An 18284-nucleotide genomic window follows, 5' to 3' on the forward strand; every position below is an offset into this window, starting at 1 on the left:
TCTGAGCCTCTGTTTCCCCATCTGTAGAATGGGCGTGAACTAAATTCTGTCTAGGGTCCCCCCACTGTTCTGTCCGTCTGTGCTTCCTGCAATTAGAGCTCAGGGAAGGAAAAGGAGGAGGGGCGCAGTGGGGCATCAAGTCACCTTGGGGCCCTGGCGTCCGGGGTAGCCAGGCAGACCAGGAACACCCAGCTTGCCCTGTGGACAGACAGAGGGCCATCAGGAACAAGTGGGGCCACGGATCCCACTCCATCCTGGAGACCCAGCCCCCAAACAGCAAACATCTAGCGTGCCCCCAACCCCCACCGCCCTCATCCCCCACCAACCCCACCCCAGGCTGCCTGGCTTTTGTAATCTCTCCTTCCTGAGAGTGGATTTTCCCCAAACTCCAGGGCTGGAATCTCGTCTCCCCTGTATCTTAAAATCAGCAGCTCACGCCCTGCGGGCACTGGGATCCCCTGCCTGCCCAGCACCTCTGCTCCCTCCTCCCCAGCACACACAACCGCTCCTCCAAGACCAGCCCCTTTGCAGCCCCCGCCCCGCCTTGCTGCAGGCTCAGCTTTGCAGCCCCCACCTCCAGCGCCCCACGCCCTGCCCCCTGAGGCCTCAGGACCTGTCTTGCCAAGGAGTGGATGTGGGGAGCAGGGATCCGGCCGCCTGACTCCTGGGGCTCCAACCCTGGTTCTACCCTGCACTGGCTGTGACGAACAAGCCCCCAAACCTCCTGGTGCTTCAGGACCGTAGAAGTCCCCACCCCGCGGGGCTGACAGGACACCGTCAGCCAGGTTAACCGTGAAGATGTCAGAGCTCACCGCCTCTCCAACTCTTTTCCTTCTCGGAGTACCTACTGGTCTGAGTCTGCACACACTTTCCCTCTGCCTGGCACCCCCAGGAACCCTATGACAGCCTCTCTGCATGTCCCCACTAATGTGTTGTGAACTCTTTATAACGGGGACTTTCCTAGGCTTCTTGTGTAGCCCCTCTCAACCTGTCAGTGTCTAGGGGGTGCCAGACACAGAGAGGAACATAATTAATGCACAGTCATCTTTGACTTTCTGACTTCAGCCACTGGCATCCCTGCACCCACTCTGACCCCAGCACCCCAAGCCTCACCCCCTCCACGTCCTAGAGCACGTAGACATTGGCCCCCTCTCCCCCGTCACCTTCTCGCCCATGAGCCCCGGGGGCCCAGGGTCCCCCGTGGGTCCAGTGCGCCCCTTCGGCCCCTCAGGACCATCCTCGCCCCTGGAACCGGGGACTCCGACCTCGCCCTGGAGGAGAGGGTTAGAGAGTGAGAGATCGGGACTTGGGGTGGGAGCTGAGCCCCGAGATGGGGGGCAGGCCCTGGTGAGGCTGGTGGGGTCAGTGGGGGTCCCTGAAGTTCCTGCAAGACGAGGAGCCCCGAGGGGCAGGGAGAGGGCGGTGACCAGCCAGCCGGTGGGTCACAGAGCACAGGGCTGGGTCCTGCTTGGATCGGGCTCCAAAGGGAGGTCAGATCCTCGAGGGAGCCTGGAGATGGGCCATCCAGGGGTGTCAGGGGGAGGCTGGTAATTGGGGCTCAAAGGGGAGGGTCACCAGCGCTCGGAGTTGGGGGCAATGAGGAGGTCTCTACTCACCCTGTCGCCTTTCACACCCATGTCCCCTTTGAAGCCGGGAAAGCCATCCTCGCCCTGAAAAATATGGGGCGAGAGGACATCACGGATGATGGAAGGAGGGGTACACAGAGGTGGGCAGAAGGGGCGGAGGGTGGTGAGGGCGAGAGGACACCACGGATGATGGAAGGAGGGGTAGACAGAGGTGGGCAGGAGAAGGGGCGGAGGGTGGTGAGGGCGAGAGGACATCACGGATGATGGAAGGAGGGGTAGACAGAGGTGGGCGGCAGAAGGGGTGGAGGGTGGTGAGGGCGAGAGGACATCACGGATGATGGAAGGAGGGGTAGACAGAGGTGGGCAGGAGAAGGGGCGGAGGGTGGTGAGGGCAGCTGGGGCTGAGGGCCATTGCTCACCTTTTCACCCTTGTGACCCTTCAGACCCCGAATTCCATCCACGCCCTGGAATTGGAAGGGGAGAGACGGAGTGGTCAGGAGGGGTGGCGAAGCTGGCAGGACCAAGCTCCAGGGCCCAGCTGGCCGCCCTGACCTCAGCCTTCCTCTCCCAGCTGGCTGGTCTCTTACCTTGATGCCCCGAGGTCCTGGGTACCCCAGAGGACCCTGAGGTCCAGATGGACCCTGCAAGAGGACAGAGAGTTGTCAATAAAGGGTCTCAGGGGGTCACTGAGGACGCCCAGGGGCGGGAGAAAGGGAAGTGACCAATTGGAGTCTGGAGAGGGTTGCAGGGGGTGGACTGTTAGAGCCACGTGAAGATACGAGGAGATCCCAAGGACTTGGGTGCCCAGGTCTGGGTGGCGACCCTGCCAGGGGATGTGAGGGGCCATGGAAGAGCTTACCTGGTTTCCTTTGGTTCCGGGAGGGCCTTCCTTGCCCGGGTGACCCTGGGGGTAGGGGAAGGAGAGCGTGACCACTGGTCCCTGTCACTTCCTGCATCCCTCTCTACACTTCTTGGACCCAAATGCCCCCAGGTCCTAATGAAGCTGACTGACCATTGGCGGCATCACCAGTGACTTCCCAGGACAAGGGACACTCTGTAAGGATACTCACTGAGGTGCCTGCAAGTCACTCCCTGGGGTGGAAGGTCAAGGGGGATTTGCATGACGAGGTGGGGGCACTCACCGGGGGTCCATCTGAGCCGGGCATGCCAGGCAGCCCTGGTTTCCCTCGAGGACCCTGCAGGGAGATGAGGACACTCAGTCACAGCCAGACATTTGGGGGCTCCCTGCAACCCGCCTCAGCACACCCACCATCCCCCAGATCCCTTAGTCACTTACCTTCTCTCCATGAGGGCCAATGGCACCCTGGGGCCCGGGGAGACCCTAGACACCAGAGAGAGACATTACAGGGGCCCCCAGGGGTGGGTCCTGCTTTCTCCCCCAGCCAGCACCCCCAGTTCACAGTACAAGCAGCAAAAACTTGAAACCCTTCATTTCCAGTCCCCATGCAGGGTCTGACCCACTGTGGGAGCCCAGGGGGGGCCCCTCAGGTTGGGGGGGGGCAGACAGGACCACTCACCTGGGTCCCGGGGGTGCCCTGCTGTCCCGGAGGTCCTGGTTCTCCCTGGGGTCCCTGGAAACAGGCAGCCAGGCAGGGGTCAGAAGGAAATGGTGACAGAACAAACCGGGCAGGGGAGCTGAGTCCCAGGAGGGACAGACGAGGGGGCAAGTGCCAGAAGCAGGAGGGGGTCAGAGGGGCAAAGGGAGGAGACCTTGGCAGAGACGCGAGGGGCGGAGGGTCGGGCAGGGTCTCCACACCCATCACTTACCAAGCTGCCTTTGGGACCGTGGGGGCCATCCATGCCTCGGACTCCCTGAAACATGAGAGGGGCGTGAGTCCGGACGGACCTGTGGTTTCCCACGCCAGGCCATCCCCGCCGGATAGGGCAGGCGCGTGGCAGCCGCCCTCTGAACCTAAGCAAACATGGCCGCCTGGATCCACAGGGCATGGGGCTCTGGTCTGTGGGTTTGTTTTGTTTTGTTTCTCTTGAGGACCTTTTTTTTACTATGCCCAAAGTGTTTGATGCATTACAGGATATGGCCCCGCGTGGGCACCTGCGGGTGCGGCTCAAGGGGCAGTGGGGGCGGGGCGGGGAGGCATTCAGGGAAGGTGGAGAGGGCGGGGTCAGAGTCAGGGACAGTCACTCACCGGGGGTCCAGGAATCCCAGGAGGGCCTTTGGGGCCAAGGAGACCTCGAGGTCCCTGCATTCAGGTGAGGGGAAGACAGGACCACGTAGGTGAGAGAGCGCATCCCTTTCACGCCCACGCCCCTCCTCTGGGGTCCGAGCCACACTTCCTGCCCCCCGACACTCACCGACTCCCCAGGCAGCCCCCGAGGCCCGATCTCTCCGTCGTCTCCCTGGAGGAGGACATGTGAAGCAGCCTCGCCTTCCAGAACCCCCCCGCCCCCAGCCCCAGCCCCCACCCCGGACCCCCCCTACCCCCGGCCCCCACCCCACCCGCCCACGCAGGCTGCAACACTTACCCTCTCTCCATCCTCACCAGGGGGCCCAGGAAGGCCCTGGGCACCAGTATCACCCTGAAAAATGGGCCACCAGGTAAGAGGGGTACCGAGCCCCCAACACAGACAGACGCAGACCGTCTTCAGGGTCCAAGGAAGCTCCTCCTCTCAGCTCCTGCTGGGACCGCCAGCCTCCTGCCCTGACCTTGAAATCCCTCCCTCCCTTCCCCTCCAGGGAAGATCCACCCCCATCACAGCACCCTGCGGCCCCCATACTCACTCTGTGTCCCTTCTCCCCAGGCAGCCCCGGGAGGCCATCAAATCCTCGGTCACCCTAAGGAGGAGAGGGGCAGCCCAGGTGAGGTGCCCGCCCCTTTCCCATCATGTCATGAGCGGGGCGGGGCTATCCCCAGGAAACAGATGAGTTCCGGGTGGGCACCAGAAAGGGGCCCAAGCCTGTTACCTTCACTCCAGGTTCCCCAGGCATCCCTCGGGCTCCGTCAGCACCTGCTCGGCCCTGGGGGTGCAGGGGAGGTGTCAGAGCAAGCAGGGGCCCAGCCCTCCACCCCCTGCACCCTGTTTCCATCTCCCACCCCAGTCACTCACCCTTCGCCCCGCCTTGCCAGGAGGGCCCATGAGGCCCTGAGGTCCTCTGGGGCCCTAGGAGGGAGAAACAGGGGCAGGGTTAGTGAGCACAGGTCGGGGGGGGGGGGTGGGGGGGGCAGCACTGAGCTGGGGACCAGGTCGGGGGAGGCTGCCACCTGAGGTCCCAGGTCTCCAGACTCTCCTTTCATGCCAGGGCTCCCGGGTTGTCCCTGTGAGGAGAGAGGGGGGCTTGCTGAAGGACACGCCCATCGGTGGCCACAGAGCCTTCCCCCAATGCAGCAAAATATCTCTCAAATTGGTCCTTTTCCAGGACTGTCCATACCCCCACACATGGATAAAGGATCCCCTATCACAACACCCCACGCACTCACCAGGGGGCCAGGGCGGCCTGTGTATCCCATGGGGCCAGGGGGTCCTCGGAGGGCCATCTAGGGAGGGCAGAGGAGACGGCAGAGCTGAGCACAGGCAGCAGGAGCACCCCAGACTCCGGGTCACCTCCCAGATTTACCCTTCTTCCCTGACCTTCATTCCGCTGCCCTGATCATCCTCAACCTCCATGTCAGCCCCCAATCCAACCCAGACCTCTCCCTGCCCTACAGTCACACCGACCTACCTTTCCAACCCCTCCTAGTGCCTTCGTCCACCTACCACACCCCTCCCATGCCCCCCCAAGACCCCTAGCCCTACTTACCCGTGCCTGCTGCAGAATCGCCTGGGCCTGGGCCTCCTGGGCTGCCACCACGGGGCCCTTGTCACCCCCACCACTGCCGAACCGGAACTGTGGGGCAAGGAGAAGAAGAAAGTCTAGATTCTTCCAGGAAATCCATGAGACCCCCAAAACCAGAGGGATCATCCAGCGCTTGGGCCCCCATGTCCCAGGTTCCAGATACCCTAAGCCCTCCCTCCAGTGTCTCCCCCGGGCTCTGGCTTATCACTCAGAGGTTTTCAGAAATTCAGCTCCTGTCTCCCTCCCTCCCTCTCAGCCTCTTCCTCCTAGATTCCCTGAAATCTAGGATTTTCTGCCCGATTCTAGATGCTCCATGTTTGGTTCTAGATCATTAATGAGGCCTTAGACCCTCCACCCCGATGATCACATTCTTTGGGTGGATCGTCCCGAGAGACTCCTCCTAGGTTTTCTTCCCCTTCTGGTTCCCTGCCCTCCCCTCAGCCTGTTCCACAAAGCCCAGAAGACCACTCACGGGGAGCATGAGGGATGTTCCGGGAGGGCCAGGGGCACCGTCTGATCCAGGGAGCCCTGCTCGGCCCGGGGGGCCCTGGAGAAAGACGGAGTGACAGCGTGTTGTTAGGCCCCTGGCATCATCTTGAAGCCCTCCTCAATGGAACAGATGCAGACTTTCCTAGATCTCCCCACACCCAGTGGAGAAACATGTCATGGAGAAAATCGACAGTGAGACACCAGACTGCTCCCCTCTCCAACCACACGCTGCCTTCTTTTCTGGGTGCTGAGGGCAAGCAGCCCCTCCATCATTAATCAACCAGCTGATGAGAAGTCACCGAGAATGGTACCCCCCTGGATACCAGCGGCTCCTTTGTAGTCCTCCCCGCCCCCACAGGATGCTCTCATACCCTCTCGCCTGGGTCTCCAACTGGGCCTGGGTTGCCTTGGATACCAGGGGGACCAGGAAATCCCTGGAGAACACAAGAAGAGGGGGGTCAGATGTGGGCGGTCAGATGGAAGAGGGGTATGTGGCTGGGGGTGGTCTCCGCAGAAGAAATCTGGGGTTCTGGGAAGCTCTGATTGGAAGGATGCTCCAAGTTCTAAGAAGGAGGCCTGGGCCAATGCTGGGAAGGCACAAGTGAGCAGGTAGGAAGCGTTTCTGCAAAAAGAATGGAGGCTGGGGGGTCACAGCTAGAACTCACCGCAGGGCCTTCTGGACCAGGGGGCCCCTCCACTAGCATGCCCTGCGGAGCCAAAGGTTAAAAGTCAGAGGCTATAGGGCTAGCACCCTGCCTCCTTCCCTTCTTCCCACTGCCCTCTGCTCAGTGACCAGAGTGACTTACAGGTTCCAGCACAGCAGGCTCCCCCTTCTCTCCCTTCAGCCCCCGGGGGCCACGGGCAGCCTGAGGGAGACACACATGTAACCCCCAGTGGGGCCTGTGAGCAGCCCCCACCGGGACTGCCCCCACCCTGGTGCAGTCACAGGTCCTCCAGAGATCTCCCTGACCTAACCCCTCGAACTCCCTGGTCCTCCTCCAACACTCCCTCTTCACAGACCTCCCAGGTCTGCCAAGGGATATCTCGGGGTTCCCCACCCCCCAATTCCCTGCCCCACCTCAGCAAACACACCCTCCGCATCTCCCTGAGAACCTCTCTCAGGAAGGTCCCCAGACAGTTCCTGGGACACCAGTCCCCCAGTCTTCCCAGACCCTCTCCTGGAGGACTGCACCTTATCCCCCACACTTCCTTAGGACCTTAAGAAACCATCAACTTCCTCACCTTTAACCCAACTCGCCAAGTAAGATTCTAAGATTTTGGATAGATTTTTACTTGGGTTTGGGAGAGGTCATGCATCCATATGAGAATCTGACGTAATCTATAGTGTCTTTCTCCAGAAAAGAAAAAGGGTATGCCCTTATGCACAGAATTTTACTTAGAGTTTCAAGGGGTTCACAAGTTTAAAACTCCCCAGAGATTAGACATTCATACTTTAAGTGTATTTGGAGAGCAGTCCCCACTGATACCTCCAACTTAGAGCTTATAACTGGATTTTGAAAAAATACAATTCGGGCTCAGTTACTCAAGCCCCGGCACGGAGCCCCTCAGCTCCTTCCAGCGCCGCTCCCAGCATGGAAGCTACACCCTTCCTCTAACCCTCATTTAAACTTCAAGCCTACCAGTAGCCTCTCTTCCACACTTCCAGTCAAATGCCCACCCCCAGCTCTGGGGCCACAACCAAGATAGGGACAGGGAGATTGGGGGATATTTATTCACCACGTCCCCTGACTCTCTCAACAAAGATCTTCAAAATGCCCCCCTCTACCTCCATCCTGACCGAACAGTAACGATCATTTTCCAAACTCTCCCATGTCCCAGATCAATCCTAAGTTTCCGGCATAAGGGAAAGGCAGCAGAGGGTCAAGGGTGGCAATATTAGAGCACGGAGGGTGGAATGAGGCAGCAGGGTTGGGGAGAGAGCTCTGACCGCAAGGCAGGCAAAAGATGAAGTGAGCACAGGAAATACCCCACTGACAGGGAGTGGCTGAAGACACAGGGCACAATTAAGGGAGACAGAACAAAGGGACAAACTCTTGGAAGCAAGAAAGATACCAGGGCCAAGAAAAATCAAACACGGCCAAGATGGTTAGAAAATGAACCAGATAAACAGGAAGTGGTGGGACAGACAGGAAGCAGCCAAGGAAAGAGGATACAGGAAGTGGACCTTCAAAACAATATGGCTGCCACAACCAAGAAAGAAAAGAAATTCACAAAACAGACAGAAAGTGACTCTGGGAAATGGATTATGACAAAGAAAGACAATTCTTCCAGCAAACACACATCTTCCAGAAAACATACACACAGCAAGTGGCCATGATAAATATCTAGACCCACAATGGAAACTTTATGATTTGGATGATCAGAGACACATACGAAGTGGCTTATTATCAAAGGATAAAACAGCATGAAAAACTAGAGCAGAAACACAAAGAATAAGTCCCCTCCAGTCCAATCTGACACAGTCACCCAAACGGATGTCATGACTGGGAGCAGAGGGGACAGACAGGAAGTGGCCTGTAGCTTAGAAAATGTGACAGAGAAAGTTAGATTGGCAGCAACATGGATAAGAAATGGTTTTGATCAAGAAGAAATGATGGAGACAGATTGAAAATGGACATACGACAGGGGCTTATGACCAAAGGCCTATGAAATCCAGCTTGATGGAGATAGGAAGGGACCAAGAAAGACAGGAAGTGGCCATAGGATTGGAAAAAAAAAACAAATGCTTCAGACAGAAGGAACCATAAGGAGTCACAGAGTAAGACATTTGACAAGGGAAGGCAGGGAGTAATCTTTTCAAGCAACAGATACAATCCACGTGAACAAAAAATGGTAAATCACCGGTGGGAAGTAGCTCTCAGAAGACAGACAACAACCAAAGACAACAGGAAGCGATTCCCGCTGGAGGTCAAGCGTGAAAGAGGAGCTTCTCGGACTTACGGCTTCCGAGCGGGCTGTCTCGGCAGACAGGGCAGGGCCAAGCTCCGTCTCCTCGTGGTAATCGTCCCCATAGGCATAGGTGTAATCATAGGGCCCTGCTGGGGGCTCTGTGCCACCCTCCCCATACTCCTCTGTCAGGAACCTGTCAGCTGTGGGGGGGACCTGGAGATCTGTCTGCTCCTTCCCAGGGGTGGGGAGGGAGAGGGGTAGACGGGGGCGTTAGGGCTAAGAGGAGGTCTCCCCTGGACCCCAGGATGTGACGACTTCCAGCCCAAGGGGTACTGAGGGTGATGGGGGCCATTTTCCTCCCAAGAAGAGCAAGGGGAGCCATTGTAGAGAAGGGGGATGGCCATCAAAGGCCCCCAACAAGGAGAGAGGTCCAGAAAGTGGGTGTGGTTGGAAGAAATGAGGGGTAACGAGAAGGGTGGCCGGAGGGCTGGACACAGAGTGGACAGTCCATGGACATAACGATGGAAGAAGGGGCCCAAGGAATGACCAAAGAAATTGGTGGAAAGACGAAAAGTGACAGGGTTGGACAAAAAATGGCTCCTGGGAACAGAAATGTGACAGAAGTACAACCATTAACGTCAACACGGAAGGGGATGACCCTAGAGCCAAAGAATCATGGCAGGAGACATGGACACTGGAGAAAAATGGCTGTCCTGAGAGACAAGCAGACTCAAAGATCTGGAGTAACCAGGAGACAGAGCATCGTGAACAAGGTGACAAAGAGCCCTCCGGCCAGAAGAGGGGCTGGTTCATCAAGACGACCTAGGGCAAGGGGAGCCGGTCACAGACGCCCACCAGCCCTAGCTGGGGCGAGGGTGGGGATGGAGTTACCTCCTCAGGGGGTGGCAAAGGGCTTGACTCCAGGATTCCTTCCTCTTCACCCGGGGTGGGGTCCTACCCCCAAGGGGAAGGGAGGGGAGAGGAGCAGAGGGCGGGAAGGAGGAAAGAGGTTAGCGGCAAGGGAGGCCAAGCAGCAGCCCGTCCTGGCCCGTCCTGAGGGCAGCATCTGTCTGTGCTGGGGGGTGGGGGCAATCTCAGATCTTGCAGCCCCTTTGGAGGGGGTACAGTTTAGGGAGAGTGAATCTCTGAGGTCAGAGAGGTTCGGGGGCAGAGATCTGGATGCCCCGGCTCTACCTGCCGGTAACCGCTGCCTCTGGTCCTGGGGGGGCCCCGGGCAGTGGGGGGAGCTGCCTGCTGAGCTGGGTGCCGGGAGAGGGGAGGCTGGCCCCGGGCTGGGCTGGAACCTCCACTTCGAGAAGGCCTCTGGCCTGGTGAGGGGGACGCCTGCCGGGCTGCTGACCTCTTGGCAGGAGGGGCAGGCTTTCGGGGAGGGGTCCGACGCCCCCTGGGGGGAGGGGGAGCCCTGTGGTTGGGGCTTGGAGGTCGCTGCAGTGGAGAGACACGGGAGGGGCAGTGAGCACACGCCCTTAATCTAGATACAAGGTGGCTCTCCCCAAAGTGGGAAGGGGAGGACCGTGTCTTAGATGTTTGCAAGGGGTTGGTGGGGAGAACAGGGCAAGGGAAGGGGTCCCTCAAGTTTACCTGATAATCAGGGGTGGTGCCCGTAGTCATCACATCATAATAGGGGGGCTCGTAGTCATAGTAGAGAGACTCAGTGGACTGGGGTTGGGGGAGGGGCGGTGGGAACGGGGGTGGGGGGGAGGGAAGAGGAGGTGGATGGGAGTTGGGGATGATGGAGGGATAGGAGTCAGGAGAGAGATGGGGGTGAGGAGGGGGGTGGGGAGGTGGATGGGAAGCAGGGTGGGGAGGAGGATGGGAAGGGGGGTGGGGAGGAGGATGGGAAGCGGGGTGGGGAGGAGGATGGGAAGAGGGGTGGGGAAGCGGGGTGGGAAGGGGGGTGAGTCCCGAATGTGGGACAGAAGCAGACATGATTAAGAGATTGAGCCTCCAACCTTCAGACCACTGACCCCAGATCACACTTGTCACTCTAGCTGTCAGGACTCCACCCCACTCAGAGCCTCCCTGCCCTTCCCTCCACCCCCACCAACAGCCCCCGATCCTGCCCCTCCTGGGGCAAGCAGGGGCCAGAGACAGGGCCCTGCCCGCTAGCTTGCACAGGCCTCTACCTCCTACTCCTTCTCCACATCTCTTCCTGGGTCTCCTCAGTTCAACTTCTCCTGTCTCTGTCTCTCCCTCCTCAGCTCTCCCAACCTCTGCCCACATCCCCCAATTCTCACCCCCACCCTCCATGGCCTCCCAATCTCTTAATTCAAGGAAGAGATGGAAAACCCAAGGACACAGTTCCAGGAAGACTAGCAGAGGAGGAGACACAAGCAGGGGACACAGTGCCCAGCCACGAATTCTTCATAACGACTTTTTATTTTTAAATGAAAATAAAAAGGTTGATGAATGAGGACTGGGAGGAGGGCAGGGTGATGGCAATAGAGGGGATGGTTGGGGAGGGGGTACTGGGGGGGAGAACAGGAGCCCAACATTGGACGGGGGCTCTGGGCCATTGGGGGAATTCCCCTGGGGCACTGTGGTGGCGGCTTCCCTCCCCGGGGCGTGCTGCAGTTTGGGGTGCACCCAGCTCCCTCACCTGTGCCTGGGGTTCCTGGTTTTGTGGCCTGTGAAGTCTTGGTGGTTGCTGCTTCGGAGATCTCTGCGTTCTGTGAGATGGCTGTCTCTGAGGTCTCTCCCTCCAACCCCCCTCGCACTCCAGCTCCTTCTGGTCACAGGATTCGTAGGCAGCTTGCACTCCCGGGATGATGGAAAGCTCCTGAATATCACCCTGCAAAGAGGAAGGGACAGGAATGGAGGCAGGTGGAGAGGGCTTCAGAGAGACGCAGCATAGAGCCTGGGACATGGGTCAGAGGTTAGACTACATGATGGAGACAGCCAGCACCAGCCCGCCCACATGCATGGTTTCTTTCCAGGTCTCAAAGGACCTTCTCTCATAATCCCATTGAACCTTCACAACAACTAGACAGCTGGACAAGGATCAGAGTCAGCAGGACAAGGATCTTCATGCTCATTTTCCAAGCACAGTGAACTCATAAAAGTTCCAAGGGATGATGACTGGCCCAAGGTCACGCCAAGTGGTAGAATCAGGACTAGACTTCAAGCCTTCCACCCTAAGTTCAGCTCTTGGCCTACACCCTGCTCATGTGATCATGCATGAGCCTGTTTACAGGGGCTTCTGGAGACCTAAGGTTGGAGACCCAACCTTAGTTGCTTTGACCTTCCAATGCAGTGATGATAAGAATTCTCTGGACCTCTAGAAATGGGAGGAAGCCAATTCTGATTTCCAATGGCATATACTTGTGCCCACATGTGGTACTGAGCAAACCCTGTTCGGGGGTGGGTTATAGCTTGGGAATACTGTCTCAACTCCAGAGCAGAACTTGGGATGATAGAGATCTGATGATATTCTTCGGCGTTCCCCTTGGCTCTGAGCCAGCAGGTATTCAGAAAACATTGACTGGCTGGGTGGGTGCATGGACGGATGGATGGGTAGATGGATAGATGGCTGGGTGGGTGAATGGGGGCTCAGACACTTGACTGAATGAGAGGGTGGATGGATGATGAGTGAGTGAATGTATGTATGGGTGGACTGATACAGAGGAAAATGAGAGGCATAGAGTAGATAGAAATGGAAGTAGATGGAAGAAGTGAAGAAATGGCTGGATGGAGAGTCGGGGGTTGAAGAGATGGGTGGGTAAACGGGATGCCTGCATGTATCCTTCCATGCACATGCAGATAGGGTGGATGAGCAGATGGATGAATGAGTAGATGGATGCATGACTTCGGATGGATGGATGGACGGAAGGACAGATGAATAGATGGGTGGTTTCGAGGAAGGAGTGGCTAAGCAGGGGAAAAATAGGCAGGTGGGAGAATACAAGCCCAAATGCTTGAGTAGGTGGGTGAGTATGTAAATGAACAGATGGGTGGATGGATGGGTGGATGGATCAGTTGAGGGAGTGGATGGATGGGTAGACTAATGAAAACGGCCTGACGGAATAAATGACTATGGACAATCCTGCCATATAAACGGGCACTTAATTCTACAAAAAAAAAAAAAAGTAGTCCTAAAGAGAGGAAGTAGAAATAGACTTATGAAAGGAAAAGTGAAGGGTCAAGACACAGGAAGATGGAGTACTGAGGTCAGGAGGGGAGTGAACGCAGATACAGGACCAGCGTCCTCTCTCTAGTTGCTGCGGTTACCTCAAAGACTTCCTCATCCAGGATCCGAGCACCGAAGATGATCACGCCCCGGGTGTCCAGTACTGGACGGGCGCTCCGGGGGAGGGGTCGAGTGACTCGCTTCTTACAGTCAATTATGAGGGTGACAGACTGGCCCTTCACAGCCACAGCCACACGGTGCCACCTGGTCATGGGAGTGGGGAGAGGTTCCAGTGACTGACTGACGGGAGGAAAGTCACGAGAGCTGGGGAGCTGCTGATGAAAAGGCTGACAAGCCAATGGTAACACAGTAGCAGTCACAGTAGCTACCATTTACTGGGTGCTTACAACACCCCAGGCACCATGCAATCACTTTCTCATTTGATTTTCATAATTCTACTATCCCTATTTTTCAGACATAGAAACCAAGTCTCAAAAAAGTCAAGCAGATATGTATGGCTGAGTCCCTTTGCTATCTACCTGAAACTATCACAACATTGTTAATTGGCTATACTCCAATATAAAATCAAAAGTTTTTTTTTAATAAAAATGAATAAAAGAAAAAAAAAAACACTCGAGTAACTTGCCCAAGGTACAAGGTAGTCCTACGCACCAGGATTTAATCTCTGAAGCCCAAACTCTGGGCTAGAAGAGACTTGACTAAAGTTTGGGCAGTGGGTAAGCGAGTGGTGGCCCAAAGGGATCTCCTAGATTAGGGGGCGGAAATTGAAGGCAGGAGGAGAAGTGGGTGACAGAGGATGAGATGGTTGGATGGCATCACCGACTCAATGGACATGAGTTTGAGCAAGCTCCAGGAGATGGTGAAGGACAGGGAAGCCTGGCATGCTGCAGTCAAGGGGTCACAAAGAGTCAGACACGACTTAGCTACTGAACAACAAGGATTAGGGGGTGGGCGTTCTGGGAGCAGGAACCAGAGGGGAGCTCCTAAGAGACAGTCCTGACAGGCCAGAGGAGTGCACTGACTTACTTGCCATCCGCCAGGCTGAGGCCTCGGAAGACAGGCTGAGCCGGCGGTTGCGGCCGCCCAGTCTGGTCCTCGTACAGGAAGCGGACAGGTCGGCCGAGCTCCAGGCCCAGCTGCCGGACGCCCTGGGCACTGTAGAGGGTCAGGAGGGGCGCCTGGAGGCCCGGGCGGGCCCGGACCGCAGTCAGCAGAGAGAAATCTTTGGGAAAGCCTCCTGGGACACAGACACACAGCGGGAGGGAGAGGCAAGGTGAGCCATCAACCCCTTCCCCTCTGATCCCACCCCCCGGCCTCGCCCGCAGTTATCCCTGCTTCGGCAGGTCACCCATACCTGGAAAGAGCTGACGGGTGGGTGCACTGAGCTGGGCGGGTCGGGACACTCGGTAGGCCACATCAGCTGGACAGATACCTCTTGCCCTCCGGACACCGTCAGGGAGGGCGGGGAACCTCAGGGCCCGAAGCACGTCCACGGGGGCTGTGCCTGGGAGAGTTTGTGAGGGTCAGGGCAAGGCGCGCACTCCCAGGGGGGCACGCACAGGGGACTTTGGGGGTCTAGAGATCAGGTTCCTGGGGCTCAAACTCCCTGCAGGATATAAGTCACCTCGCCCTTCCACGCTTCTGAACAGAGCATGCATGGATGGGAAACCAAGTCACCTGTACAAAGGCAGCGCTGGGCCTGCACTCAGCTCCATGCCCACCACCACCCCTCCTCCCAGCCTCGGCCTCCCTCACGCTCTCCCTGTCTCCATCTCTCAGCCTATGAATCTCTATTCTGTCTTTCTTTTTTTTTTTTAAAGAAAGCCCGAGTAACTATTTTAATCAGTTTATTATTTACTTTCTGGCTGTGCCGCTTGGCATGTAGGACCCTATTTGCCCAGCGGGGATCAAACCCGTGCCCCCTTAACCACGGGACCACCAGGGAAGTCTCTCTATTCATCTCTCTCCTCCAACTCTCCACCTGCCTCCCCTTCACGTGCTCTGTCGGTCTCCGTATCTGTTGGTCTCTCTCTCTGGTTCCTCCATCTTCCTCTGCTTCCCTCGCCCTCTACCCATCTTTTCCTTTCTCTGGCTCTTCCTTCCTCTCGGTCTCTGGGTCTCTGGCCTCTGTCCAGTGTCTCCAGCATAAACAACATCTGGGCAAGCCATCATCCTGGGCACGGGAGGGGCTGGGGGCCACCAGGGAGGGGGTAGACAGGCAGCTCTATGGAGAGGGGGCGTCAAGCTGCTGCAGGCCCCGTGTTTGGGGGAGGCGGGGGCCGCTCCGACCACACAGAGAAAGGAGATACAAGAAGGAGCCAGCCCCGGAGCCCGTGCCCCTGGCTGGGGAGATGGGCTGGGGTGGGGGGGCACACGGGGAGCCTGAAGCTGCCACGCAGAGCCGGAGCAGATCCAGGGCCCAGAGCCACACATCTGCAGATCCCATCAGAGTCCTCTGCCCAAAACCCGGGCAAGCTCCCCACACCTGGAACTTCGACCCTGCCCCACCACCCCCGCCACCCGTGGCCCAAAGATTCTAGAGCCAGGCCACCAGCCCTGTCCACCTAGAACTCGGCTTCCGAGGGCTCAAACTCCCCAGGAAACAGAGGTCACCTCTTTCTCCCTCACTCCCCCAAACACACGCTGCTCACACCATCAGTTCCAGATTGGAAGAAAACCAAAGAAAGTTCCAGCAAAACTTTCAGAGAAGTGTGGGGCAGGGCAGGGGCCAGAGAGATCAGGAGCGCAGAGCTGGGTGGGGTGGGTGAGGTGGGGCGGGCAGGCAGAGAAAAGGCCCTTTGAGTCCAGAAGCCGGGAAACCACGGCCTTGCCCCCTCCCACCTCCCTGCCCTAGCCTGGCCCCCGCGTGTGGCAGCTCCGCAAACATCAACACACAAGGGCCGCTTTGAGAGACGAAGGGTAAGTAAGACAGAGACACAGAGACTCACAGAGACCCCAGGCCAAGGAGACCTCAGGGGCCCCCACCCTCTACCAAACCCCAGGAGAGTCCAGCTCAACCCTATAGACGGCCTAGCCACAGGTCTGCCCACCCGGCTTCCTACTTCATGTCACATAGGGGCCCCCCTGGCTCTGGCCTCAGTCTGCCCCAGTCTCCCCACTGGTGACCCCATCACCCCCACCACTCTGCCCAGTTCTGATGAATTCCACACTAACCCACTTCCCTCCAGAGTCCCACCTCTACCCACTCAGCCCCCAAATAAGAGAGAGTCATCTCAGCCACCTCCCTGCCTCCACCTTAAAGGATCCCTTTTCTCTCTAAAAAAAACTTCTAGGGTCTACAGACATCCCGTACTTCAATTTTCTGTCCCTGAGCTCCTCCTGTCTTGAAAGTTCTTCCTTCCGAAATCTAATCTAAATCCTTGATGCTGCTTTTCTGACCAGAAGAAATAAATAGTCAAATTATATGCCAATCAGTCTCCAGGGTTTGGGGTGGGGGGGCTTACTCCAGCCTGCCTAGTACCCAGGTACTCTCAGCCTCCTCCTCTCCGACGTCAAACCCCCTTTCCCCAGAGCCAGGACTTCTGGATACCGGGGAAAAGAAGGAAAAGGTTGGGATTGTGGAGGCCAGAGTCCCAGGGGAGCCCGGCTGGGCAGAGGGGGAGGGGCAGGGCAGGAATGCAGAGCGTTGGCTCCCGCCTCAGACACCTGATCCTGGCCTGTCCAGCGGCCGTCCTGTTGGCAGTCAGCCCCACGGCTCCCCAGAGCCAGCCGCGTGGCAGGATCGAGGGCACGGAGGGGGAAGGGGATCCTGTCGGGGGAACCAGTGAGACAAACAGTCCAGGTACCCCTTCTTTCTCTACCTACCGGGCTCTGCTCCTATCCAAGGATGCTCGCCCTCACACCCCACAGATGTGGGCAGGAAGAAGACAGACATGCACCTCCCATCCATCAACACTCGCATCTGCCCCTGACTCCAGCACCTGGCTGGACCACACTGGCCTTGCTGGAGGACCCCAGCATCCAGCCCCACTCAGTGACCCTCCACCATTCAGCCTTACCTGCCCTCCCCTGGTCACTTCAGAGAGGAAAACAAATCTCCATTCTGGCTCCAAGGGACCCAGGTGTCCTGCCCTCCAGCCTGGACCCTTGACAGCCCCAAATCCCATTCTCAGACCCAGAAGCGTCCCCCCTCGTCCCTACATATCCGCTGTCCCCTGTCCCGAGGACATGCGGACCTCCAGCCTGATTCCGACGACCCAGGCGTTGGGACTCCGCTTACCTGCCCAGGCGGGGGCGGCGCTCAGCCCCAGCAATAGCAGCACCAGCAGCAGGAGGTGATGGCAGCGGCTGCACCGCTCCATAGCTGGCACCCGGAACGCCCGGTCCCGGGGACCAGGGGACGCCGGTGGCGCTGGGTACCCCGAGGCTACAAGAGAGCGAGCACGCCGGGCTCCTGGGGAAGTCGGAGGCTGCCGGGTGGCCACGGCTCTCAGGGACCCAGCTCCATGCAGTGGGGCGCCGTCGGGGCTCCGGCGCTGTTCCCTCCTCGGTGGCCGCCGCTCCTGTGTGTCCCCGGCCACCCTAGCGGCCCAGAGCCCCCACCTCGCTCCCGCCCCCGGCCCAGCCCCCGCCTCCAACCGCCCGCCCACAGCCACCGAGGGAAACCCCACCCCCTATCTCCACCTGGTTGGGGGGGGGCGCGAATGGGAACCCTCCCTCGCAGCCCTCGGGCTGCTCTCCTCTGCTTCTCGCAGGGACTCAGTGGCCTGTACTTTAGGATGCTCTTTTCGGGGAACCCCAATATCTCTTCCCTAGTCTACTTTGGGGGGACCCAGAGGTCCAGTCACAAGACCCCTCCCCCGATCCTCCCCCTTGGAGACCCAGAGCCCCTTTTCAGCAGAGTCCGGGGCGGGATGTAGTGGGAGGGGAGAGACGGGCCCAGGGGTCGCTACCTCCCCTCACCCCATCTGGTCTCCATAATTATTTCCCCTCTGCCCGGCCCGCCCGCTGTAATTACAGAGCCCGGCCCGGAGCTGGGTATTTATAGACACCGCTATAGATAGCGACTGGGGACCTGCAACCCGACGGCCGCGGGCAGCGTGGGGGGCGGGGGCGTCAAGGCTGGGCGGGGGTGCGCTAGAGGGGAGGCCCGAGACTGGACAGACACACATACAGGCTGATCGGGTCCCAGGGGATGGAGGGGAGGGCACCACGTAAGGGCGTCCTGGAGCCCAGGTGGAGAGGCATCCAGTCGGGGAGGGGGGCGGCAGGGGGCGGCCACACTGGTTGGCAGAGTCCGGGAATCGGGGTCACTCGGGGACGAGGCCGCCTCCAGGGGGGCAACGCCGGAGGAGGC

General features: G+C 58.5%; 1 protein-coding gene across 1 annotated transcript in view; it reads right to left on the reverse strand.

Moving 5' to 3' along the window:
• COL11A2 (collagen type XI alpha 2 chain) overlaps positions 1 to 17528 on the reverse strand; it is a 29127-nt gene extending 11599 nt beyond the window's left edge. The window contains exons 1-31 of the mRNA XM_086371106.1: positions 17208 to 17528; positions 14322 to 14471; positions 13994 to 14204; positions 13048 to 13210; positions 11420 to 11611; positions 10402 to 10479; positions 9691 to 9753; positions 8851 to 9030; positions 6696 to 6755; positions 6555 to 6596; positions 6261 to 6323; positions 5873 to 5947; positions 5365 to 5451; positions 5045 to 5101; positions 4829 to 4882; positions 4674 to 4727; positions 4531 to 4584; positions 4348 to 4401; positions 4092 to 4145; positions 3921 to 3965; positions 3755 to 3808; positions 3375 to 3419; positions 3125 to 3178; positions 2884 to 2928; positions 2729 to 2782; positions 2446 to 2490; positions 2174 to 2227; positions 2006 to 2050; positions 1617 to 1670; positions 1164 to 1271; positions 145 to 198 (exon numbers count right to left, since the gene is read on the reverse strand). Coding sequence (XP_086227232.1) covers positions 145 to 198; positions 1164 to 1271; positions 1617 to 1670; positions 2006 to 2050; positions 2174 to 2227; positions 2446 to 2490; positions 2729 to 2782; positions 2884 to 2928; positions 3125 to 3178; positions 3375 to 3419; positions 3755 to 3808; positions 3921 to 3965; positions 4092 to 4145; positions 4348 to 4401; positions 4531 to 4584; positions 4674 to 4727; positions 4829 to 4882; positions 5045 to 5101; positions 5365 to 5451; positions 5873 to 5947; positions 6261 to 6323; positions 6555 to 6596; positions 6696 to 6755; positions 8851 to 9030; positions 9691 to 9753; positions 10402 to 10479; positions 11420 to 11611; positions 13048 to 13210; positions 13994 to 14204; positions 14322 to 14471; positions 17208 to 17289 — 2430 coding nt within the window. The 5' untranslated portion in view covers positions 17290 to 17528. The remainder of the gene's footprint in view (positions 1 to 144; positions 199 to 1163; positions 1272 to 1616; positions 1671 to 2005; positions 2051 to 2173; positions 2228 to 2445; positions 2491 to 2728; positions 2783 to 2883; positions 2929 to 3124; positions 3179 to 3374; positions 3420 to 3754; positions 3809 to 3920; positions 3966 to 4091; positions 4146 to 4347; positions 4402 to 4530; positions 4585 to 4673; positions 4728 to 4828; positions 4883 to 5044; positions 5102 to 5364; positions 5452 to 5872; positions 5948 to 6260; positions 6324 to 6554; positions 6597 to 6695; positions 6756 to 8850; positions 9031 to 9690; positions 9754 to 10401; positions 10480 to 11419; positions 11612 to 13047; positions 13211 to 13993; positions 14205 to 14321; positions 14472 to 17207) is intronic.
• Positions 17529 to 18284: the final 756 nt, after the last annotated feature.

This window comes from Bos grunniens, chromosome 23, assembly GCF_055505025.1.
Source record: "Bos grunniens cultivar Pamir isolate PY7600 chromosome 23, Bosgru_T2T1.0, whole genome shotgun sequence".
Classification (NCBI taxonomy): domain Eukaryota; kingdom Metazoa; phylum Chordata; class Mammalia; order Artiodactyla; family Bovidae; genus Bos; species Bos grunniens.